This window comes from Labrus mixtus, chromosome 13, assembly GCF_963584025.1.
Source record: "Labrus mixtus chromosome 13, fLabMix1.1, whole genome shotgun sequence".
Taxonomy (NCBI): Eukaryota; Metazoa; Chordata; class Actinopteri; order Labriformes; family Labridae; genus Labrus; species Labrus mixtus.
Window position 1 is genome coordinate 17,697,147 of NC_083624.1, and position 25,093 is coordinate 17,722,239.

The following is a 25,093-nucleotide window of genomic DNA, read 5'->3' on the forward strand; positions in this document are numbered from 1 at the left end:
ATCTACTGGATCAAAAAGTCACACATTCTTCCCTTAAGGAAGCAAATCAGGTGTTTCTTTTTTATTTCCCCGTCGGCTGTCAGAGAAAAGATTTGCATGCGTGCAGAAAATCACATTTCATTTTCAGATATATTTGCATAAATCAGTGACGGTCACTGTTCTATCACTGGCATGGCGGTGATAAGGTCCAGCTGCAGTCTGTAATTCGCTGCACATATTTACCTTCTAGATCACGCCTCTTTATCTGCAAACATATGCACACGTCTTGTGCTCTGAGGTGGCTTGGTGAACAAGCTGCTAGCAAACATCCTGCAGGAAACATAGCACTTCATCTGCCAGTTTGTAGGCTGTAATGCTGATGTTGATAAGGTGAAGAACTCCAAACAGTGATCTCAACATCTGTCAGTTTACATGCTCAGGGACTTGTCTCTGCAGTTACACACAAAGAAAGCTTTCGTTTTGCAGCTACAGTGTCATTTCAGTTGGACTTAAAAGCAGAGCTGATGCAGACAAAGACGAGGTTTACGACCATGGCTGAGACACAAATCCTGTAGCAGGGAAGCAGGAGGCTGAGAGGGAGGGCCAGGTATGCTGCATAATCATAAAGCACTCTGCAATAAACTACAGCCTTCAGTGTTTGTGTGTCATGATGAGGCAGAGTCGGCTTGCACTGTTTGGGTTCTTTTGCATGCTGTTAAATTATCTTCTCTTAAACATCTGAAGGGTATTGGTTGTCGTTTAGTAAGTACGTTTATTGTCAGGATAAATATGACAGAATGTGAGTGTGTATGTTTGTGTTTTGGTCCAATCTCTGGAGAAAAGGACAGGTTGTTTAGATGAACCAACTTCCAAGATGGTGACGTGCGTGCGTGCGTGCGTGCGTGCGTGCGTGCGTGCGTGCGTGCGTGCGTGCGTGCGTGCGTGCGTGCGTGCGTGCGTGCGTCCGTCCCTCCCTCCCTCCCTCTCTTTGTCTCTGTGTCTGTCTGTGTGTGGTGTTTCCACCGGTAATAAGATGACAGACTTGGCGGTGAGCGCGAGTGAAATCCTTGATTTAATTTAAAGGCTCCTCCACTTCAGAGACAGATGGAGAAGGAGGGTGTGCTCTTCTGTTTCAGTGCAGCAGGTTTCAGGGTGAACACAAACGTGTGTTTTTTTTTTTTTTTTAGTGAAAATGTGTTGATTGAGGGGGTTAGTTTGAGCACAAGTTAGTACCTGATGCATCAGTTAATACTTTTCCTTCCCATGTTATTTCTAAAGTCAAAGGTGCAGAGATACCAAAGTAGCAGGAGTCAGCATGTTGGAATGACGGATTCTTACACCACACAGACACAATCAGAAAAGTGTTCAATAACCCAATGGCAGCTGGTTATGTAAATGAAGAGCTCAGTGCAGTCGTATCCCTCAGCTACAGATGAAATCAAAGGCAGGAGACAACCTGCCTGTTTGTGTCAAACTCTCTGAACTCATGCTGAAGTCTGAACACTGAAAGCTCTTCTTTAAAGGTCGGACTGTGATTGGATGAGAGTGCGTGATGACGTGCTTCTCTGCCTGACAGAGACCTTCAGCTTTAGAAACCATTCAAACCATGTACTCTGTTCTGACTGACACAAGGTGAGACCTCATGATGGTCAACGTGTCCCCATGTACAGACGTGTCCAGCTCTTCAGTGAGAAAGCTGACCTGCTGTGCAGACTTTTATATTGTGCCAAACAATGAACCCCCAGTGTTTGCATACTTACAGGGTCTACTTGTGAGTTTTAAAATCCTTTTTTTTTTCTTTTTATTATTATTATTATTATTATTATTTATCAATTTTATTAGCAGGGTCTGGAGACTTGATCATATGCATGTCCTTGTAAGGCTTGCTGGTTGTTCCAAACCTTTAGACTTTAGACTAAGTGCTAATTAATGCACATAAAAACAAATGTTGCACAACAATGTCTGAACATTTTGGATTGCAAACGCTTTCTAGTCGTTCTGAGGTACCTCGCTGAAATGCAGACTAACTGCAAGACAAATTTCAAACCACGTCTGACAATAAAGTTCTATCAATCAGTCGTTTGTATTGAAAGTTTTGCACTTTTAGACTATTTTTCTTTAACAATTTCTCCACTATAATGTGAAAATATCAAAGATATCACAATTGAGGATCCTGTTTAAACAGCCCGTGGACTAATTTGACCAAATACACACACTTAACCTTACAGTTTTTTTAAGATAAAAAATAATTGCATGAAAGATAGGACACCTCCACAGTCAGTACAAAACAGAAGAACCCCATCCGTACAAAAGGTTGAACAAATGATCCATAGCAGGGTTGCATGAGAGTATGTCAGACTGCTTTTCAGGCAACATGTGATGTTCACTGTTCATGGTTTCCCCCCACGGTCAAAATGGACCCCGATCAACTAATAATGAGTATTTGATCGAAGATGAAATCCTTATTATCCTGTCATGTCCCAAGTTGTACCCTCATGCATGAGCAACTATACCGTGCTGAAGCCCACCTCTTCCAACGGTGCCGGGGCCAAAGAAGTGTATTGCACCTGAACGTTCATACTCATCAAACAAACTGGACTTTGGAGGTCGAACTTGCCTTGGCACGGTACAGATTGCCTTGTGTGAGTGCATTCTGATCTGAAAAAGTGACGTAAATTGTTGTTGCCTTGCATCAAATTTAAACCTAATCATAAAAGAGAATCTAAACAATTGTCTGCACCTTTAACTTGTTGTCTTTTTGTACGATGGAGGCTTGTCGACCTTTTATACTGTACAGAACAAACCATGTCAAAGGTCGACTTTTTAACAATTAATTTTTTTAGAAAAAGGGTTTTAGAACGACAGAGTAACTTGGTGCAAAAGCCTCACTTTTTTTTAGAGGTCAGGTTCTGGAAATCCTCCGGCTGTGAGGTGATGGGATTTGCATGAGACAAATTAAAGAGGCACAAAGAGAGACTGAAAAAAGTAAAAGAACAAATCCACAAAGCACTCGTTAATCCCTGTATTTAACCACAATGCTTTCTGTTAAGTGTCTGAGGAATTTCTCAAGTCATCTGTTTATAGAAAGTTTCTCCCTAAAGGATCTGCAGGTCGGGGTTCGTCCTCTAAACCCTAACCCTCTGGGTTGGTGTTATTTTATATATATTTATTTTCTGCTGACATGGAGTCATGATCTCGGCATCAGAACAACAAAAACACGTCGGGTAAGAGGAGATGAAATGGGGACTGAGAATTTAAAGCAGGAGGATTTGGGAAGGGATGATGACGGAGGGGTTTTAGTCCCGATCCTTGAGCAGGATTTACAGGGTGGATATTTTTTGTATTTTGGGGAGTCCGTATGTGCATGGCAGACAGCTTCAGGGAGTTAGCCGTCTGTCTGCAAAGAGGAGGAGCCGTTCAGACCGGCAGTGACTGGACTGAACTCTGCTGGGTCGGTCTGTTGAACTGGCACTCAAACACAGGATGCAGTTTGTAGCATGCTCCTTTTGTGACACACCATTACCCAAATGTATAAAAAGAACATAAACAAGTGGCTCAGAAGAGGTGCGACAGACCTCCTGCGTCGACCTTATGCAAGAGGAGCTGAACCCGAGTGTGAGCTTACCGTTTCAAACTGAGGTGTGGAGGTTTAAAGCATCGTTAAACTCTGCTGATCCCTCTCAGAGCACTCGGAGAGTCTTTTGTTTTGTCCCTGTCATCAGGCTAATGACTGTAATTCCCCCCCCCCCCCCCCCCACCCCCTGCCCATCAGAGAACAAAGGGACTGATGTGAGGGTTTAACCCACAGACACCAGACCCCCAGCCTGCTGCTCAGGCTCACTACCTGCTCCTGCAGTCAAAGGAGCGCCCATGAAAACAAATCTGTCCCATAAATACAGATAAATGATATGAGCAATAAATATGATGTAACTTTAAAGGTAATTATGAGAATAAAGAAGTGTTGAAATACAAAAGATCTACATGATGTTTTGACCACAGCAGCACCAACATACCCACTTCTTCTAAATCCCCTCTGATTCAAACCATTCATTGACAGTATTCAATCGTACGCTGCAATTTCTTTCCTAGGATGGTGAAGGGATGACTCTCCCTACTCTGTCTCTAATTGGCTAATACGCGCTGACTAAAGATGCAGGAGGAGTTTAACATGTCAGTGTTTATCCTCTGCTGGACGGCACAGTTGAAAACAAACATTTATGGGAAAAAATGAAGAAGTATACTCACTTCTTTAGGCACCACTACACCTGACTCCATCCTCAAGTCAAGATTTGAATAGCCGGTAAGCTCAGTATGTGATAGCACTGAACATAACTAACTACGTGACCCTGGAAAAAAGCAGCATGAATGAAATGTTTTTCTATCCTCCCAATGTAGTATTAAAATACTAATTTGCATTGATAGCCTGTCTCAATCTGCAGGTACTGTCAGCCTCTGATGATGCCACTAGATGGCAGTATTGCTACTCAATATCATTCTACATTTATTCTTCTGTTTATATTTTATTAACATATTTAGGGGGTTTCAAAAATTGCACCAGTACCTGGACAGTGGCCCAGGTGATGCTTTAGTGTTGTTATGGTGTCAGCAGGGCTGCTCTCACTATGCATTCATTGAGCAGCTCTCTCTCACCCCATGACAAGGAAGATTGAGTTGGGAGTGGCTTGTGGATTTATATGAATGTTTGGTCAGACGGTCTTCACTTACGGTGCAGGAGAGAAAATGCATTTCATGCTCTTGGATCCCAAATGTGGTTTAATGTTGTATTTTAAAGTGTGCAGGGTGCTGTGTGAATTAGAAACCAAAGAAAAACATCAGCACCCTGAATATGTGCTGCTTAACCATAATGCATTGCGGCATAACATTTTGAATACAGCTCTCAGGATTGTCCAGGGCTGTAAGAATGATAACTCTGTCCATTTGTTTTCATGAGCATTAACTATTTCACTTCATAAGACTCATTTAAATGGAAATACATACAAAAATTGGCATTATGATTTATTTTGTATATATGTTTCTCTTTCTCTCCTCTAGGTGGCTCTGCTGGGTTTGGACCTTTTATCTGCCTTAGTGACGCGGTTACAAGAGAAATTCAGGACCCAGGTGGGCACAGGTAAGATTCAGATTCACCTTTGTAGCGTATGTGTTAAAATCTCTACATTGATCATATGATTGATCTTAAATTGTTCTTGTTTATCATAATCTTCATCTGTTTTTAGTTATATGTTTAGTACCGTCTGAGGTTGTGTCTCTGTCTCGTGGTGTAAGATTGTTATTCAGAGCAACCCCAAAAATCTCCTCTCCTCTCTCTATTCTTGTTTTTCTTCTTCTTCTTCTCCTCCCTCTCCTTCTCTTCAGTTTGAAAAAAAAAGGATGCTAATGTCCTCCTGGGTGTGTCTGTCCTCATTACCACCTTTTGTTGTCGGGCGTCCTCTGCTCTCACACCTTTCTCAACTCACTTTTAAAAAATGCATTAGCTGCTCTGCGTTCAGATTCCTCCCTTTTGATGAATGTCTGCGAGTTTAGCCAAACAAAAGACAAATCTGGAATTAATGATTCTTATAGTTTCAATGTTGTTTTGTTTGTCTGTCTGTGATATTGGCACCACAACGACTTAGATACAACTCTTCCTAAAAGTTTCCCCTCCACTATTTCTGTCCTCTCCTCCTGCCTCTGTCTCTCAGTTCTGCCCAGCCTTATCGATCGATTGGGAGATTCAAAAGACCAAGTGCGAGATCAAGACCAAACAGTGCTGCTTAAGATCATGGAACAAGCTGCCAGCCCGCAGGTACAAAACACACACACACACAGAGCAGCTTCTCTGAGAGCGCATGTTTTCCAACAGTTACACAACCCTGATTCACATTGATAACATTTATAAACAGATTAATCAAGCTGAAAATATCTTTTTTATTTGTAAAGAAAACATTTCTTTGAAACTCAACCTTTTTCAGTTTCATAAAACTCCAAGCTGTTGCATTTATTCTCAATCTATTGTGTTTCCTGAGGTAAGAGGTGACATAAAAAAAAAAAGACGCGGAAGTAGTGGACGAAGCATCAGAGTCTGCTATACGACGCTATAATGAGAATATTTACCTTTATATCAATGCTACATGTAGTTAGATGGAATCACAATATCAACAGAAGAGCGGAGGACAGCATACTGGAGAACAGAAAATGTAATGCAGCCGTTTAATTACATGCACAGAGATCGTAGCAGGCATGCGCAGACAGTCAATGCACTCACTCCAGTCACAGGATATAAACATCACTCCCCCTCCTATTGGCTCGAGGTGAATTCTCCTGATAATATCCTGCTGCGTTCTCACATCAGCTCACTCGGACTTATATTAGTGGTCTGGGAGGAGAAACTCCGAGTGAAGTCTGAGCAAAAAATTCATCTGTTTGTGTTCACACATAAAGCTCCTCCTGGAAATATCTGGAGTTCTTCAGGAGTTTTCTGCAAGTGTGAAAGCCCTATATATGAACAGCCAGGTCAGGAGAATATCCGGAGCAGTCCTCCTGAAATCATCTAGATGTTTTCAGGAGTGTATATGTGGAAACAGCTTTAGTGTGATTTTCTCCCTGGCGTTCATAGCGTGCCTTTCGTGCAGTAATCAATGCACAGCAGAATCAAACTTAGGAAGCTTAACATAGTTTGCAGCCCTGGAAAGTTATTAGTGCAGCAGTGACTCACAACAACAATGTTTATACTGTTCTGTTTGGTTGTTGTTGCTGCTTACAGTACGTGTGGGACCGAATGCTGGGAGGCTTCAAACACAAGAACAACAGGACCAGAGAAGGAGTGTGCCTTTGCCTCATCGCCACGCTGAGCACGTGAGTTAACAAACTCCATCCCATTCAGTTAAAATGGTTAAAGTGGGACGGACAGAAGGGAATCTCCATTTAGAGTTAGCCGACATTTTTTCCCGATAACGTTTTGGTACCGGCACATGGCCAGGATTTGTGCGCAGTTTAAACTGTCCAACTGCTAAAGCGACGCCATTGTTTCTAGGAATGACTTTGTGATTTTGTGAAGTATGATGTGTATTAATAACCGGACTGGCTACAGATGTTTTTTTACAAGCTTGTAATGATCTCCTCTAGTGAATCTGTTTTCTTTGTGCTGATTCGTTTCCCTTCTTGTATTTCAGATACGGAGCTCAAGGCCTGACCCTCAGTAAAATAGTTCCCCACATATGTAACCTCCTGGGGGACCCGACGAGTCAGGTAGGTCCAGTCCATGACTCTTCAGGCTTCAGAAAAAAGATACTGCATAGAATTACGACATTTTTAAGTGAAGAGAATAGTTTTTTATTTCATCGTTTATGACATTATTAGGAGAATTACTGGTTGCAGCCTTATACAGAGTTTGGGGGCACTGGTAGTGTAGTGGTTGGTGTGCACGGCCCATGTACTGAGGCTGTGGTCCCCGAGGCAGAAAGCCCGGGTTGAGTCTGACCTTTGGCTCCTTTCCTGCATATTATTCTCCACTCTCTCTCTCTCCCTGATTACTGACTCGATCCTCTTTCCTATCTCTGACCTAAGGCATAAAAAGCCCAAAAAGAAACCCTAAGACAGCTGTTATACGCTGTAAATACATTCACCTTTTTCACACACGCGCTCTTGATATTGTCTTGATAATTTCCCGATATTCTCAGGAACTTGTCCTTCAAACATGCAGCATGTTTCACACAAGTGGGGGTGAAGCGGGGTGAAAGAGGCAGCCATTTGTGTTAACACATGCTTCTCAAATGTTGGGACATTTTCAGAAGTGCTGTGCATGTGTGAAAGACGCTCAAATGATTCACTGTTGATAAAATGATGAGTCTATTTTTTCCAAAAATGTCAGGGTTTTTGATTTGTTAGAAGTGTTGCCTTTGAGAAAACATTTGACCTCCCAGCACACGGAGGGTCACTTGTCTAACACGGCCTTAATTGGTTTATTTTGTGTGTGTGTGTGTGTGTGTGTGTACTGTTTGTTTTACACACATATTGTGTTGATTCAGAACTATTAAACACACCAACATCTCACAACGACACACAAACAAACTCAAGGCAACAAATGTGCAGGGAATAGATTCGAGGAAAGGCAACAAATGTGTAGTGAAGCCATCACTGACTCGTTGTGTCTTCAGGTACGTGATGGTGCAATGAGCTGCTTGGTGGAGATCTACAGACACGTGGGTGAGAGGGTGAGGATGGATCTCAGCAAAAAGGGCCTTCCACAGTCACGGTAAGAAGCCTCAAACCTGTCGCTGTTTACCTCATTATTTGTGCACTCCTCCTTTTATCACATCTCACTCAGTGACTCATTAAAATCCTGCACACAGTATCCATCAGTCAGGCGGCGTTATATCAGTGAGTGGATGTTCCTTTCCTCACGTCTAGTCCAGACACAAAGAGGTTATACCTGTAGGCCTCAACAATCCTTCTCCCCCTTGTGGCAGGAAAACAAAACTGCATTTTCAGAGCATTGATCAACCATAGGAGATTTACACTCACTGTGTGGTTTATTTTTTCCAACTGGATAAATTAAAGTAATTCATCTAATAATTAGTAGATACATATTAAGTTATTGGACAGCAGATAGGTGCATAAATGAGCAGTTATAGCACAGTAAATAAATGGATAATAATTAATGGTAAATGGACTTGAGCTTGTATATTACACACCTGCACATTCACACACTGATGGTAGAGGCTGCTGTGTAGTGAGACCATCAGAAGTTATTAATCCATTCATACGCCTCCGACGAAGCAGTGGGAGCAACGTGGGGTTAAGTGTCTTGCCCAAGGACACATCAGACATGTGGCTGCAGGAGCTGGGGATTAAGCCCCCCGACCTTCAGGTTGAGAGACGACCGACTCTACCACTGAGCCACAGCCGCCTCTAACACTCACACAATGAACTGAATGTATAGTTTTGATAACACACAACACAGATATAGTTAGTTATAGTTTTTGTAAAGCTTCATTTATATGTCTTTAACGATCTGTTTTGTGTTATTTCGAACTCCTGCACTGGTCTCTCCCACTGTTCGCTCTCTCTCTCTCTGTCTGTCTGTCTGTCTGTCTGTCTGTCTGTCTGTCTCTCTCTCTCTTTCATTTCTGGCCTTTGTGCCAGTTTGTCATCGTTGTGGCAGATTTGGATGCCGTCTATTTTGGTCTTGGCTCTTCCTGCTGCACACAGCAGAGGGAGAACTTCTCACCCATAAAGTGATGGATGATGCAGTCAACATCTCCATCACTCATTCTGCTTTAATCCCCCCCCCCCCCCCCCCTTTTTTTTTATATGATCTTTTGCATACTTATCTGCACATGTTTGCAGGACTCTTATTCCTTCCTTCTGTTTGTTTTCTGTACTTACAGGTTGAATGTAATCTTCAGTAAATTTGATGAAGTCCAAAGATCTGGGAACATGATCCCCTCCTCTGGCTCAGGTAAGTGTTCCAGTTTTTGTTATTGACTTGAGGTATCCAGATGGCTCTTTGACTTTTTGCTGTGCCCCTAATAACAACGTACATCCACAGTTTGAATGCAAACATTGACGACATAGTTAGAAACGGTCTTTTGGTGCTAAAGTGTTGTTCTCGTCTCCTTGGTCGCATCTTTGTTTTGGTTGTCCTGCTCCCCGCTGACATCCAGCACGGTGGGAAATGAGGACGGGCAGATGCTCTGTGAATATCAGCACTGTTTTAGTGTCTGCATAATGTGGTATTAAATGAGGGCAGTTTGTGGGTCTGCAGCAGATCACTGTTTGTTTTCTAATTTGGTGCATTGAATCATTTAAAGGGGAGGAAATAGCAAGCTTCTTCATGTTTATTTTTTTGCTTTATTTGCTTTATCAGCTGTATCACAACTCTTGAGTCCTTCACATGTCTCTAACGTGTCGCAGCTTCCTCCGTGTTTTATTTTCCATTTTGTTTGTGTGTGTGTGTGAGGAGACAGAAAGGAGGAGGAGGAGGAGAAGGAGGAGGCGCTCAGTCCAGACGGACAGCCTGGGGTTAGCAGGGATGAGAATTCTCCACAGGAGGTGGACATGCAGAGCGGCTTTCAGATGTCCCTTCCTTGAGCCAAAGACCAAAACAGACGTCCAGAGACCTCCCTCTGGGCTGATTGAATTTATCAAAGTAGACATAAAAACAGAGAAAAACAAAAATTACTTCAACTTTACCCAACAATCATTCCAGCTCTCTAGAAGCCTTTGGGGCTGGTCACACTGTCTAAATTGCATGTATATAGGGCGTCGGTGGCTTAGTGGTTAGTTTGTGTGCCCCATGTACAGAAGCTTAAGTCCTCAAAGCGGGCAGCCCAGGTTAGGTTAGGGACCTGTGGCTCTTTTGCTCCCTCTCTCTTCCCCCCTGAACTCTATCCACTGTAAAGACTCCTCTGGTAAATGAGTTAACTGGTCAAATATAATCTTGATAAATACTGCGCCACAGGAGGAAAAGTACTTTGACCCCTAAGAATGCAGATGTCCGCTCTTTTGATTTGTCCACATGTGAGTGTTTTTGTTTTGTTAGTGGAGTTGTGACCTCTGTGCAGGTTGAGTTCGCTCTGACGCCCTCACTGCTGACTCCGTCCTATTACAGCTGACTACATCCACAGAGCATTCTCAGTCCAGGGACGACAGCTGAGTCAAGGAGAAAACACTCAGACAGAGCTCAGCGTTTCATAACAGTCTGCGACATCTCCCTGCAGCTGCAGCGCTCGCAAACATTTCACAGGCGGAGTTTAACGGATGAAACGGCTTAATTCAATCTCACTGTTCAGGGATAGTTGCTCACCCTCTAGAGGAGGATGTTAGCTTTTCTGTCTTTCTGTTGGCACTCCTAACGGCGTTGTCAATTTTATTTTAAACTGAAGTACAAAAAAACAAAACAAATTTTCATAAATAGGACTTATCTGAGGAAAACTCTCATGCAGCTGTTTCCTGCTCTTTTAATCCTCGTTTGATTTTGCAAGGATGTTTTGATCTGACCATGGACGGCTGCCTTCCACACCAGCATCAAAAGAGACCTGCACAAGTTAACACAGTACAAGTTCATGTGTACGGAGAGTACAGTACTCAGGTTGATGTGGCTCTTCATGGCTGACTTTATTGCACAGTAGGTCATTCCTGCAGTTAAGGGTCAATCGTACTTAAGCACGGTACGGGACAACTGGGCCTAGTGTGAGTGCGACTTAAGTTAAACAGTAAAAACAGGTGCATTTGTAACTTCACAGGAACTGGTAGCAAAGGATCTTGGGAGTTTTTGTGTTTGCTGCAAAACAACCACGACTGCAGAATAAAACAAAAAGCAAAATCAGCAAAGAGACGAGTCACTTGAATCTATTTGACATGGCCAAGGAAGACATCCCGTTCATGGATTAAGAAACATTTATTGAACTGATCTGATGAATTTAACAACACAAACGTAAACAGGTTGAAGACTTCTTTCCTCACTCTCTGATGTTTCTTCTACACCTCAGAATCAGTCAACCAATCGATCAATCTTTATTTGTATAACGCCAATTCATAACACACTTTACAAAGAGCAGGTAAAAGACCTGACCCTGATCCATCATGAGCACTAAGCAACATTTAGCAAAGTTACAGTGGCAAAAAGAAACTTCCTTTAAGAGGCAGAAATCTTAAATCTTAATCTTAAAACATGAATCACTGTAGCATTTATTCAGTCATTACATAAGTGATCATTTCATATTCATCATGATAAGCAGCTCCAATCCTCACAGGCTCCACTCATCTCGTTCACAGCCGCACTGAAGTTAACCTCTTGAATCTACATGACGTATTTATTAAGCACAGTTTGTCTCAGAGCTGTGAAGAGAGGGTGAGCTGCTCTGATCAACAGAGCCTCATTTCAGTGTGACGGGTGTGCTAAACAAACTGAGAGAGAGACCATGAGAAGTAAAGGTAACGCCTTGTATGAAAACAAGGAAAAAGCAACAATATGAGGGAAATAAAATGTAATCAAAGCAACATTATCTACGAACAACACAGCAAAACTTCACTTACCAAAAGTACTAAATACAAAACAATATATTTTCATCCCAAGAAAGAAAGAAAATATTGTCTCGATTCAACACATTTCATCCATTTTATATCTGAGCCGTAAATTAGTAAAATAAATCTGCACAGAACACCTTTTTTATTACACAAAAACACAAACAAAGAGACTCATTTACAAGTTTCTATTGCATCTCGTTTGTGATTCTCATGCAGATCTTCTCATGAGAGAGCTCAAGGGAGAGGGGGCGACTTTTTCGACCACACAGTCGAGGAGGGAAAGAGGGAGAGAGCAGAAGAGACAGAGGAGGAGATAGAAGAGAGGGACGGAGGGATGACAAGCAAAACAAAGCAGCCATTTCTGAGGCTGCACTTGGATGTAAACAGTGGGAGAGAGATATAGAGCAGAGACTAGAGAGATAGAGAGCGAGGAGGGGGGGGGGCAGAGCGATCAGCTGCGCAGCAGTATTCCTCTCTGTTTTCAGTGCTGAGGGCGTCTTTGCACCATGACAGCTGGAGAAGGTAAGAGCAGGTTTTTCTCAGATATTCTACAGATTTGAGTGGCGCAGAGATTATTCATCAGCCTAGGAGCAATGCTTGTTAGTGCACGTGGCCTGATGATCATGCATTAGGGAGAAATAACATTTTTTACTCTGTTATGTAATCTTGTTCTGCACTATTTCCCCCCCAGCTGTACTCTGTACTCTCATTGATACCCCCAGTCTGTATCTTTCTCTGAAGTGTCTCTGTCCCGTGCAGCTGCAGTGTTTCCAGCACATGACTGTCTCCTCTTGTTTATCTCCTCTGTTGAAACAGTCTCGCTTTAGGATGCACAGACGCAGCTCATGTTTACTGACACAGAAAGTGATTCCTTACCTTTTTTACCTGAATGGGCTGACACCCAATACATTGTGCTCCCTACTGCGTGGATTATTCTTCAGTGGGTCAATCCAGATTTTAACTCCTGCACTGATTTGGCAAAGACTAACTTTCCAGAAATGTAACTTCACATTGCAGAAAGGAGGATGGGAATGACTGTGATTGGTCTGCTTGTTATCAGTACAACTGTCATGACGCTGGTTTGAAGAAACTTGCCCTGCCATAATTTACTGTCAGCTCACGATATGCGTCATCTAACATTCTGGTACTCGTCCTCAAAAAGACCATGATTACGTTTATTAACACTATCCATCTTGTGTTTACTTGTGAGATCGAGCTATTGCTGTTGCATTTTTTAAAAGACTAAAACAAGTCATTTTGAACCTCTCTTTTCAGCTCTTTGGTCCTTTCTGGACTCCTAATGGAAAATCAGAAATGGCTTTTGCAGTATCAGTTCATCATAAATCTACTGAGAACATTTTATAACTTTTTGTTTGGTCATGAAGTCCTAAAAATAAGAGTAGAAAGAATAAGGTTATAAAACACCAGTAATGTCCTTTATAGTGTTTGTCATGCTGTACGCCACTGTCTTTAGGTTTCCTTTAGGTGTTTGTGCGTCTGTACGGGGTTATATAAAGCACATCAATGCATAATGCAAACAGAAGCTTCAAATAGAGGCGGTATTTGTATTTATTTATTTATAACCAGAGAGGACGCCGCTGACCAGCAGTCACGGCTCAAAAAAAAATTGCTCGCCAATCAGCCCATCAGCCGATAGGTTCTCAGTTTCTTCCACACAATTACAGAACGCCTTTAAGACACGCCCACTCACTCCTTTGTGCTGTTACCGTCAGCTGTAACTTCCTACAGTATGCGCAAGAGGTGGGGGGAGGTGGGCGTCTCTGAATGGTAGACGAGGCCCCCTGGTGGATTCGTATGTTATGGCTTTAACATGTTTGAACAAATAGTTTTAACACTTTACAATCACCATATTTCACATAATAATTTCATAATCAAGCCCCACAATTCTCTCAGTCCACTCGACTCCTCACAGCTTGCTGAGTAGGGTGATGTAGTTTTTATTGAGGTTTGGAGACAAACGCTCGACATACATCACAGATCAGCCAATAGATAAAAATCTTTTAGTGTAGCCGGGTTACAACGTGTAAAAGGGCATACACTATTTCTAACACACTAGGTAGAATTTAAATACTTAGTGCTCAAATGTCGAGATTTGGACCTGAATTGATCAGCAACGTTATAGTCAATTCTCATACCCAGAGGTCAAAGTGGTCTGGGGGTTTAGTTACTCCTTAATGCCCTCAGGCTTCATAATTTTTCTGTGTGTGTGAATCAGTGTCCTCCGTCCAGAAACTTCGAAACCCGAACTGTTCTCCTCGCTCCTCGAACACAAACGATTATTAAGACTCTTCCACATTTGGATCGCTCTGAAGAAGGAGACGTAACATGCTTAGAAAACTGTGAAGGTGGAAATAAGTTCCCGAGATTATTAGACTGTGGAGACCCGTTCCATATGTTAGCTACGCCAGCGGAGTGGCTGCTTGAGCTCTCTCTGTGTGTGTGTGTGTGTGTGTGTGTGTGTGTGTGTGTGTGTGTGCGCTATATTCTTTGAAATGGATGAGCAAGAGAGAGACGAATCGCTGAAGAAAGAACACACACACACACACACACACACACACACACACAGAGTGGATTCTGTGCTTCAGGAGGAGCTTAACGTGTTTTGTTATGCATGTGTGGGTGTGTGTTCTCGTGCATGTGTATCTAGGTTTGGCTGCAGGACCGTGTGGAGGAGGCTCTGGATTTAAAGCTTTAGAGAAAGAGACCTTTCTTATCAAAAGTATTTTTAAACCGTCTTTGTGATACATGTAGATTTTTTATTTTTTTACAAAGCATGAGCATAAATACATATGATAGAAAAGAGTGTATATGTAAACATTAGGGCGACTCAGTTGGTAGAGTCGGTCGTCTCTCAACGGTGGTTCGATCCCCAGCTCCTGCAGCCATGTCCGATGTGTCCTTGGGAAAGAAACTTATTCCTGAATTGCTCCCCCTGCTTCGTCGGCTGTGTATGAATGGATTAGTTACTTCTGATGGTCTCTTTACTCAGCAGCCTCTACCATCAGTGTGTGAATGTGTAGGAGTGACCTGCGGTGTAAAAGAGCTTTGAGGAGTCAGAAGACTAGAAAAAAAATATTCAAGCTCAAGTCCGCTTACCATGAGTACATTCTCTACATAGAAAAGAGTATCTACTTCCAGTAATTCATCCAAAGACAGAAATAAAAGTCTCAAGTTCACTTTTTTAAAATCTGACATCAGTTCATGTTTTCCATCGTGACTCAAAGACATGGCATGTGTTATTCTGACCATGTTGTGAATTCAGTTCATTGTTTCTTTCCATTTAATTATTCATGCTGGAGCTTCAGGCAGTTTTTAGATATCTAAATATGTTTAACTGCTGTTATTCTTAAGATGAAGACATGAAGCGGTTCAAAACAAGCACTTTGTGCGACTCAGTAGAAATACTCGTTGAGAGTAGGTGGGCACTAAAATTCATTGGGAACAGAATATAAGATTTTCAATGTTAGAGTTGTACATGGTTGAGAGAAAATAGACTGTGTGTGTGTGTGTGTGTGTGTGTGTGTGTGTGTGTGTGTGTGTGTGTGTGTGTGTGTGTGTGTGTGTGTGTGTGTGTGTGTGTGTGTGTGCGTGCTACAAAAGAAAAAAAACAGAGAATAAAAGTTGTTCAGCCGACTGAACGAGGCTTTTGTCTTCTTCTACTCTCTGCAAAGTGAAAGGGCCGGCCGCTCCTCTGTCCGAGTGACCCTGAGGATTAAAGGGGGTCTTTGAGGGGCAAAATAACAGACCGCTGTCTGTAGCAGTGGGCACAGGCAGGGGGTGGCTATCTGTGCCAAGAACTGCAATGAATATCTTTTAGAAGCTGCAATAAATCAACTTAATCTGCCAGGTTCAAGAGCACATGTGTTCATTTACACAATAGTTTAATGTATCTGTTAATCTTTATTACTTCATGATGTGTGTTTGATGTGTTTGGAGAATGACAATTTTGAGCGTCGACAGAATAAATCCCCCTAACTGTGATTTTGATACATGCATTTAAGATGTAGCCGTGCAAGTAAAGATTCTATTCACGACGCTAATCTTAGATGGAGCAGGATTAGTTGTGATCATTTGAAGGACAGCCGTCAACAAGTGATGTCTCTGTTTCATCTGTTCATGTGTGTAGTTGATGATAAAGTCTGCGTCGGGACAGCCAGCTCATTGTCTGCAGAAACAACCAGCCAACAACAATAATGTGTTTCTGTTCTGTGTGTGTGTGTGTGTGTGTGCTGTGACAACATCTCTCGTACACTGAATGGCCTTTTCTTCTCACTCCGACTTGTGCAACATTGCATTGCAGAGATCAGCCTTTTATTTTTCCTGTGCGGGCTCGTGTTGCACGATAAGCTGGTGGGAACCTGATATTGTTGTTTTCACATTGTTGTCTGTTATTAAATACAAAGGAGAAGTTGAGGGGGTTTCTCTTTTACAGAAATGTCTGTTTTTATATTTTTATAACTGTTTATTTATTGTGTTAACACAAGTTAAACTTTTTTCACATAAACTGCTTTTTAAAGAAAAGACAAATCATCTTTAGACAAATATGCTTATTTGTCTTTGATGTAAGACCTTTGAAGGTCACATATTATTCAAATTATACTTCACCATGTTTCTCTAAATCTAACATGTGTCTCTAGTCTGTCTACAAACCCCCCCAATTATAAGAAAAGTCCATCCTCTCCGTCTTTTCCGTCTCCGTCAGGTTGTTTGGAGATTTTCCCTTCATGACATCACAAAGGGCAGTAACCCCTCCCCCAGGTGGGTGACACTCCCACAGCTAGGCGTTTGTTCTGCCCTCTGAGTCTGCCTTCTCACCGTAAACAATAGGGCATGGAGAGAGAAAGCCCGAGACACCCAAGCCCTTTCAGAGAGGGGGCGTGGTCAGACACAGCTCATTAACATTTAAAGGTACAGACACAGATACAGCCTGTTCTGAGCAGGGCTGAAATAGAGGCGTTTATAGGCATGATCAAATACAGGATCAGAGTGGAAGAAACTTCACACATGTGTTTTGGGGAGCTCTGAGACTTATTTAAACGGGTTGAAGAGGAGGAATAGACAGAGGAGAATATGTGACCTTTAAAACCATCTGTACTTTAACTCTTTGCAGCTAAATGTTTGTTTTTTATTCATCCAACTTATAATCGGAAGGAGAATTTTATGCACCATCAGCAGCCTCTCTGGTTTGTCAGCAGAACAAGACATCTTTGTTATGACATAAGGCTGATCACCGGTCAGCTGTGTGTTATGTAACCACACAGGCTGCAGGGTAGAACCACAGCCGGCGTGAAGGACAAGACCCCGCAGCCTGGTGGAAAACCTCATCGGTTTGTCCTTGAACTCCAGAGAGTGAACTAAGAGACAAATAGACTGAACTAAAGCATCAAATGAGAGAGTAAATTAGGTCAATCGATCGCAACTTTTTACTCTGTATTTCCTTCCCTCTTAATTTAAGTTTGATTATTTATCCAAGCTAATAAGAGATGCTGACTTAAATCTAATATGTCAATGAGTTATGGAGAGCTGCATGGAAAGAAGAGATTCAATGAAGACTTTAAGGATGTTAAACGGTCGTGTCATACAGAGGAGACCTTTCCTCCGTCTCACCGCTGCTATCAGGCATTACAGAATATCCCTCCCATTATGTAAACCTGTGGTTTAGAAACAGATTACTGGTGACTCTGCAGCTTCAGCAAGCTTGGGTCCTTACTGTGTTGAAATTCAGTGTGTCCTGACACCTAGTGGACATTTAAGGTACAGCAACCTGTATTATCCTTGACGCAGACCTGTCCTTGCTTTGTGTGTGAGGTTATCACAACCACAAACCCCTTTTTAATGTGCTTTTTAAGACAACATGTCCACTTCAATGGTTTTTATTTTTTAGGGATACTACCGAAGATTTTTTTCCGCTGGCCAATCTTTGAAATATAATATGGAGCTTAAACCAAGATCAAAGATTCATTGAAGTGTTTGGTGTTTAAAGGTTTGTGTCAAATCTATGCATCTTTCTATCTCGTCTATAATAAGTTGCAAATGTGACTGCTGTGATGCAAGCCAAATGTTAGACATTGTCTGACTTGTCATATCAATCTATCAATAAATCAATCTGTTTTGAGGACCAATCTGTAGAATGAAATGATAAAGGTACCTTACTATATGATCAGACATTAAGGAAACATGTTATGTTGAAGTGCTGGCTTCTCTGACAACAATGCAGCAGCCAGCATGTCCTCCTTCTAAGTTAAGATTCTGGTCCTGAATGGTTTTTGTTTTGGACCAGAGAAGGTAGGTGGTTTAAAGGCACCCCGTCATGGCTGTTTTTGACACCACCTCGGTTTGAGCGGCAAACTGCAAAACAGAAGATGAACACTGCTGCTGTCACCAGTCACCTAACTGCTGCAGCCTGAATCTGACAAACCTGTGTGACTGTCTGTGTGCACATGTGCTCTTGAACTGCCATATATGTTGCATACAGCTCTAATTGCTCCCCTGACTCTCTGATAAATCACCTCGACATTTTAATGTCAGCCTGATGAGAACAGCCCCTCTGACGGCTGTGATCAATACTTCCTAAGTGTGGCAGGGTGCTGTCCTCTCTGTTTAGGTGCTCCAGCTATTAGCCTTCATGTAGAGGAGGAGATCAGGCAGGCTGAGCTCATATATCTTCTTTAAAGGAAGCATTAGGACTGGATCATTGCCTTATGTGATAGTTCGCCTTAAAGGAAATAAAAGGCAGTTTTCAAAGTGGTCAGTTATTTTTGTTAAAAGGGGAAAACATTAGACTCAATTCCATGACTGGAGCTGCAATTTCCTTCAGTGTAAAATAGGTCCTTGGTTCCTTAATTGGTTCATTGGTTCTGTCTGTTAGTTCCTTGGTTGGCTCATTGGCTCCTTGATTTCTTGGTTGGTTCTTCTTGATTGGCTCATTGGTCCCTCCGTTCAGCTCCTTAGTTGGTCTCTTGGTTCCTTGGATGATTTTTAGTTCCTTGGTTGATTCATTGGTCACATCTTTGTCTAATTGGTTCGTTGGCCCCTTGGTTGTTTGATTTCTTGGTCCCTTGGTTCCTTGATTGTTTCCTTGGCGTGTGCCACGGTTGGTTCATTGGTCACTTTGTATGTTCAGTGGATCCTTTGTTGGTTCCTTGTTTGGCTAATTTGTTACTTTGTTCATTCCTTGATTGGCTCACTGGTCCCTCCGTTCAGCTCCTGTTGGTCTGTTGGTTCCTTGGTTGATTTTTAGTTCCTTGTTTGGTTCTTTGGTGGTTTCCTTGGTTGGTTCATTGGTCACTTGGTTGGCTAATTGGTTCCTTTGTTGGATTCTTGGTTCCTTGGTTGATTTTTAGTTTGTTGTTTGGTTCTTTGGTGGGTCCCTTAGTTGATTGATTTCTTTGGTTCCTTGGTTGGTTCCTTTGTTTGTTCGATGGTTGGCTAATTGTTTCCTTGGTTCCCTGGTTGGCCCCTTGGTTGGTGGGTTGGTTCCTTTGTTTGTTCCATGGTTGACTAAATGGTTCCTTTGTTAATAAATGATGAAATCTTTAGCTAAGGTATATTCCCCTTAAAGGTGACTTAGGTAATTAGAAAAGTTAAATTCTTAAATCCTAGTGGTCATTTGGAAACCTCTTTATACTTCGTCACATCTGCAGTAACATCATTGCTGTCTTTTTAGTACGAGTGTGTGATCTCATAGCATCAGACCCCTCCCTCTTTTCACCAAAAGAGTCTCTAGAGTCCAACAGCATCCCTGATGATGCTATTGTGAGCCACACACACACACACACTCGCATATCAACACACACTTTCTGAACTCCAGGAGCAAGGCTTAAGGGATGGTTAGTCTGGCACTTTGTCAGAGCTCAACGTGCTACAGAGGCGCATACAGATCACACACACACCTACCCAAACAACCACACACACAAGCAAGTACGTCCTGTCGCCAGAGATGTGAAAGGGAGAGAGCGTGTTAGAGGGTGCAGCAGAGACATGCTAAGGAAGCTGATGTGCAAGAAAATCTGCTCCAGTAAGAATGACGCCTTTTATCTTTCCTTTTCTCGCTCTATGTTGTCTTCCAGCTCGGCTTTTTATCTTTGTTGTGTTTCCTTCATTAATCTGCTTTCTCTGGCTGTCCGTCTCGACCTTTTTTTGCCTGCAACCTGTTGCCTTTTGTTTCTGTCTGCCATTTGTTTTGTTTTGGTTGTGTCTGTTTCTCTCGGTCTGTAGAGGCAGTTTCTGAGGGAGCTGTATTGCCTGATCACTCTTATATGAATTAATATGACCTGGCTTTGCTCATGAGAACAATGTTTGTACGGCTAAGAGGCGAGGCTTTATTCCTTAACAATGGCTTATTGTAAGTCAGGTCACGTCAATTGAAGTTCTATATTTAGAGATTTTATAGGAGATGTATGGACCCAAAGTGCTTTAGAATCAATTGATAACTAAAACATACATTGGGGAAAGAAGATGAAAACTTAAAGATAGGAAAAGCAGTTAAGAAGTAATTGCTGTCAAAGGGTATTAAGATAAAAAGCTAATTTTTATTAAAGAAGGAAAGTATTTCGGGTTAAATTATCTATTTTATAAACGGATTGAGAAAGGAATTGTTTATAATATCTCTTAAAGAGACAGTGACCTATAAGCTGCAAACATTCCCATTATCATTCTGCCTGAGCTGAACGCAGCCACCCAGCTCCGTCATATCTGCCCCGGGCTAATCCCTCGTGTGAGTGGTCACGTTGGGCAGGTGACGAGGATGGTGGGGGGGTTTCATACATCCATGCAGGGCTGCCAAACCAGATTAGAGTCAGATGGATGGATAGATAAAGGCTGAATGGATACATAGAAACAAGCTGACAGATTGACCATGTTGCATTAGAGGTCATACGATGCAGAGATGACTCAGGGGCGATGAAGAGAAGAGAATGATGAAGCATTTAACCTCTGAGGGGAGTGATGCGACTCTGAATGATGACCAGATAATGATTTATTGATCCTGATGGGAAATATCTCCTAACATCGACAACAAGGGAATAACATTAACTCTTCACAGAATATGAAATGTAATGCTTTAATCAAAGACATCACGCATTTGTATTCTTCTGCCTCTGTCGTTGCAGATAAGAACTTTGAGGATGAAGACTCTGTGGATGGAGGCCGGTCCTCCTCTTCTTCTTCGTCCAAAGCGCCCCCCAGTGGCAGGAAGCCTGTAATGACCTCTGTTAGGAGACCCAGCTCAGCCACAGCTAAGCCTTCAGGTGAGGGAGGCTATCATTTTAACAAAGATCATACTTTAAGAAAAAGTGAAAGTGCTGCTTTAAACTCAGGAACAATATTTCTTTGTCACAGCTAAAGAAGCTGCTGCCGGTGCTGTTGACGAAGAGGATTTCATCAAAGCCTTTGAAGACGTTCCCTCAATCCAGGTAAGCAAAGTGAAGTTTGGTTTGGTTTTGAAGAAGGTGAAAAATACCTCACGCGAAGCAAAATTAGAGGGAAAGTATTAAACAAAGATAAGGACATGGATTTAAACACACACAGTGGACTTGAGCATGAACCGTCATATAAGACCTCAAAGAAACTGCTTTGTTTTTGTATTGTATTTATTTGACCTGGGCCCTGTTTTGAAGTATTTTGGAGACTTACATATACAGTTAGTTTTTGGAAGCTGATTGTTTCATGTCTCAGACAGGTGCTCAAACAGGCCGTGTGGAGATTTTTCCTTCTGTGTTGTGTCGCCATGACAATAAGAGTTTGAAATGACGCATTCTATATTGCTGAGGTGTAGAATGTTGCTAATTGTGATGTCACAGTCTCTTATAAAATCTGTTCCGAAGGCTGCAGCTTCTACCCTGTTGGTCTACTTCAGAGTTTGTGGGTTGAAGAGAGTGGTGAGAGATAGTCGTGAGTTATAGTTGTTAGAGAAGGTGTTGAATTCAAAGTGTTTAGAAAGTATTTTATCAGTGTTCTGTGGTGCGATCTCTTTCTGTATTGTATACAGAAACTGGTTGATATGGAGTTCACTGAGGAAAGTAGAGGAATCTACAAAGCAATCGAAGGCTTGTTCGACACACCGATTTACAAACATGCCAAGCAGTTCTGCTGGCACGTTCAGGCCTTCAGAGGGAAAGTCGCAGTAGTGGCTGAACTTTTAAATCTTCAACGGAAGAACCAGCTCCCTTCTGAGGTGACTGTTGATGCCATCACTGACCTGCTGGTGGAAGAGAGCAGGAAGTCCCTGAGAGCGAAGCTCTGCCAGTATGAAATGGAGGATTTTGCTGAAGAGGAGGTGAAGCCTCTGCTCAAGCTGGTGTGGGAGGTCAACACCAACATGCAGAAAAGAGATGTGGAGTTTCAGGCAAAGAGACTTCTCGACTCTCCAGAAGACATCCCTCCCTGCTACAAAAATCCCAAGATCCTCAACCTGGCGCACCAGTATGCCAGGGTCCTGGTGGAGCAGCTTCAGGAGGCTCCCTCTACCAAACTGCTGAGCCCAGCGGAGGTGGTACTGGACTTGGTGCCCAAAGTCCTGCAAGGCTTCTGGGTGCCAAAAAAAACCACACCCAGTGTCATGCCATCCCAGAAACTAAGTGAAATGGCTGTTAGCATCACCAAATCTGTTTTGGATGGAGTCTCCGCTTCACTGCCTACCATGCTACATCAGGTCACCTTCCCTAGTTCTTTGAGAGACAACATTGTCCTCTCCATTGAGGGGAAGGTGAGGCAAATGTACCCTTCAGATACTCTGAGGAGGAAGCTGCACAGCTTTGAAGCAGAGGTTTTGCAGATCATCACCAGGACGACAGTGGAGCACATCTCTATGTTTTTTGAGTCCCAGACTCAATCAGACATGTCCACTGATGAACCTGCAGCCGTCACTTCTGTCCAGGGCTCATTGAATCTGTGCCAGTCTACTCAAAGCCGAGCTCCACCTGTATCCCTGCCAGCGGAAGCTTACATCACAGCTTCAGTGCTGGAGGGTGAACCAAACTCTGCTTCAACGCAGTGTCCACTACCTCATTTTACCCCGCCAGCTGAACCTCCTGTGATGGTTTCAGTCATGGGGAGTGATGATGCGGATGAGCAGCCAAACCAGAACCGGCCTAAACCAAATATGGTGCCTTCTCCACCACGTCTTACCGCTGATTGTGATAAACCTTCAACCTTCAGTCAGGATTTTCAAGAAGAACCAGACTCAGCTTTGACGCAGTCGCCACCACCTCCTGATGCCCTGCCAGCTGAACCTTCAGTCATGGTTTCAGTCCTGGGGGGTGAGGTTGTGGTGGATAAGCAGCCAAGCCAAGAAGTGAAACCTGTAAAGTTGCCAGCTCCACCACTTCTTTCAGGTAAACCTGATGAACCTTTGACCTTCAGTCAGGCTAAAATACCAGAAGAGCCTTTCCAAGACCAAGAACCAGACTCTGCTACAACAATGCAGTCACCACTACCTCCTGATGTCCCGCCAGCTGAACCTTCAGCCATGGTTTCAGTTCTGGGGGGTGTAGTTTGGAATTGGCAGCCCAGCCAAGAAACCGCTTCTTTGCCTGCTCCCCCACCAAATAAAACTGGTGCTGATGAAACCTCTGCTGTCACCCATGCCATGGAAGAAGAGCCTTCACCAGTCTCTCCTGAGGTCCAAACTGCACATACGCCTGTAACCCTGCAAGCTGAGCCTCTATACACGGTCTCAGGCCCGGGGGGTGAAGTGATAACAAAGCAGCCTAGCAGAATACCAGGTCTCCAGATCTCTCATGATGTGGTGCAGGCTGAGGTCCCTGAGGCTGGAATCGGAGGTTTCTTCGGATGGTTTGGGAAGGCGATCTACTGCTGCATCAAGCCTGAAAAAAGAGACTGAGGATTCTTCAGTTTGACTATGACAGTCATTATTTAAGAAAATAAATGTTACTGTCAACATAAAAAATCATTGTTTAATTGCAGTTATTTAGCATCAACCAGTTTCATTTGAAGATGAAGAGATCCTCTGACAGAATCTAGATGGTGATTTTAGTTCTTGGTCCTTTATGACAGTGTAACTTGTAGGTTATGTCAGAGCTAGAGATGTAAGACAGCGGTTTAAAGCAGTATGTTTTTATGTAAACATATTCAGACAGGCAGAAATAATGTCAGATTCTAACGATATATAACACACAGTGGTTGCCCTGCAGCCCTTTTAAGTGGAAACAAATAGTTTGTGTAAAAGTTAAGTTCACCAATGATGCATATCTCCATTTTAAAACTCACTTTGTTACAATGCTGGAAGCTCATTCTAAACGCGGGCAAAGTTTCAGATCATGATGTAAACATATGCTGGAGTTATGGCAGGATAAGTCTGCAGAGGGCGCTAAACAGCTTGTTCTGCTGAACACACTTCAAGCCTCCACCTAGGCAGGTGGAGCCGTTTTCATTGGCGTTCTACCAGCAAACGAGCAGCCCTCCCTAAGCAGCTGTGCAGCGTTCTGCCCCTCCTGGAAGGCTTCCAGCGAGCTGGCCAATGAGAGGACAGTGGGTACCTGTGGAGGGAGACGTTAAAGAGACAGCAGCTGAAAGAACCGTTTCAGACAGAGGCTGAAATAAGGGTTTTTTACAGACAGCAGTATCAGATAAATAAGTTTTTTTTTTAGCTGCATGTTATGCAAAGCTACTCCATAGATTTCACAGATTGACATCATGCAAAGTGAAAATGAGTTTAATATGAGGTCAGTTCCAATGTCTTTTCAGGATCATTTTAAAATCAAAGATTAAACGTTCTTTTTCTTACAACATGAAACAATGACGAGGGGGTGGACGTACATCATCAACCTTTTTCAGTGTCTGAAAATTGTCCCCAGGCTGAGTTTGACTCAACAAGCTCTGTGGTTCAATGTTTGGGAGGCCTGATGGGGTTTGGAAGGATCAACCCCAGGGGTCAGAAAGGTGGAAAGGTGTTGAAAGAGAGAGATTCGGGGCGCTGGTGGCGCAGTGGTTAGAGCGTGCGCCCCATGTATGGAGGCTGTAGTCCTCCATGCGGGCGGCCTAGGTTTGAATCCGACCCGTGGCTTCTTTCCCGCATGTCATTCCCTAATCTCTCTCTCTCCCT

The 25,093-nt window shown here is 42.8% G+C and overlaps 1 protein-coding gene and 1 non-coding gene across 2 annotated transcripts in view; one reads left to right on the forward strand and one right to left on the reverse strand.

The window, feature by feature from the left end:
- clasp1a (cytoplasmic linker associated protein 1a) overlaps positions 1-25,093 on the forward strand; it is an 83,745-nt gene that overhangs the window by 20,448 nt on the left and 38,204 nt on the right. Inside the window, exons 3-11 of the mRNA XM_061054670.1 lie at positions 5,032-5,110; positions 5,682-5,785; positions 6,743-6,834; positions 7,152-7,227; positions 8,136-8,233; positions 9,369-9,439; positions 21,141-21,278; positions 21,370-21,443; positions 23,192-23,863. Of these exons, the coding sequence (XP_060910653.1) occupies positions 5,032-5,110; positions 5,682-5,785; positions 6,743-6,834; positions 7,152-7,227; positions 8,136-8,233; positions 9,369-9,439; positions 21,141-21,278; positions 21,370-21,443; positions 23,192-23,863 (1,404 nt within the window). The remainder of the gene's footprint in view (positions 1-5,031; positions 5,111-5,681; positions 5,786-6,742; positions 6,835-7,151; positions 7,228-8,135; positions 8,234-9,368; positions 9,440-21,140; positions 21,279-21,369; positions 21,444-23,191; positions 23,864-25,093) is intronic.
- LOC132987652 (U4atac minor spliceosomal RNA) lies at positions 4,518-4,646 on the reverse strand. The gene has a single exon (XR_009675708.1). It is a non-coding gene; the product is annotated as a U4atac minor spliceosomal RNA (small nuclear RNA).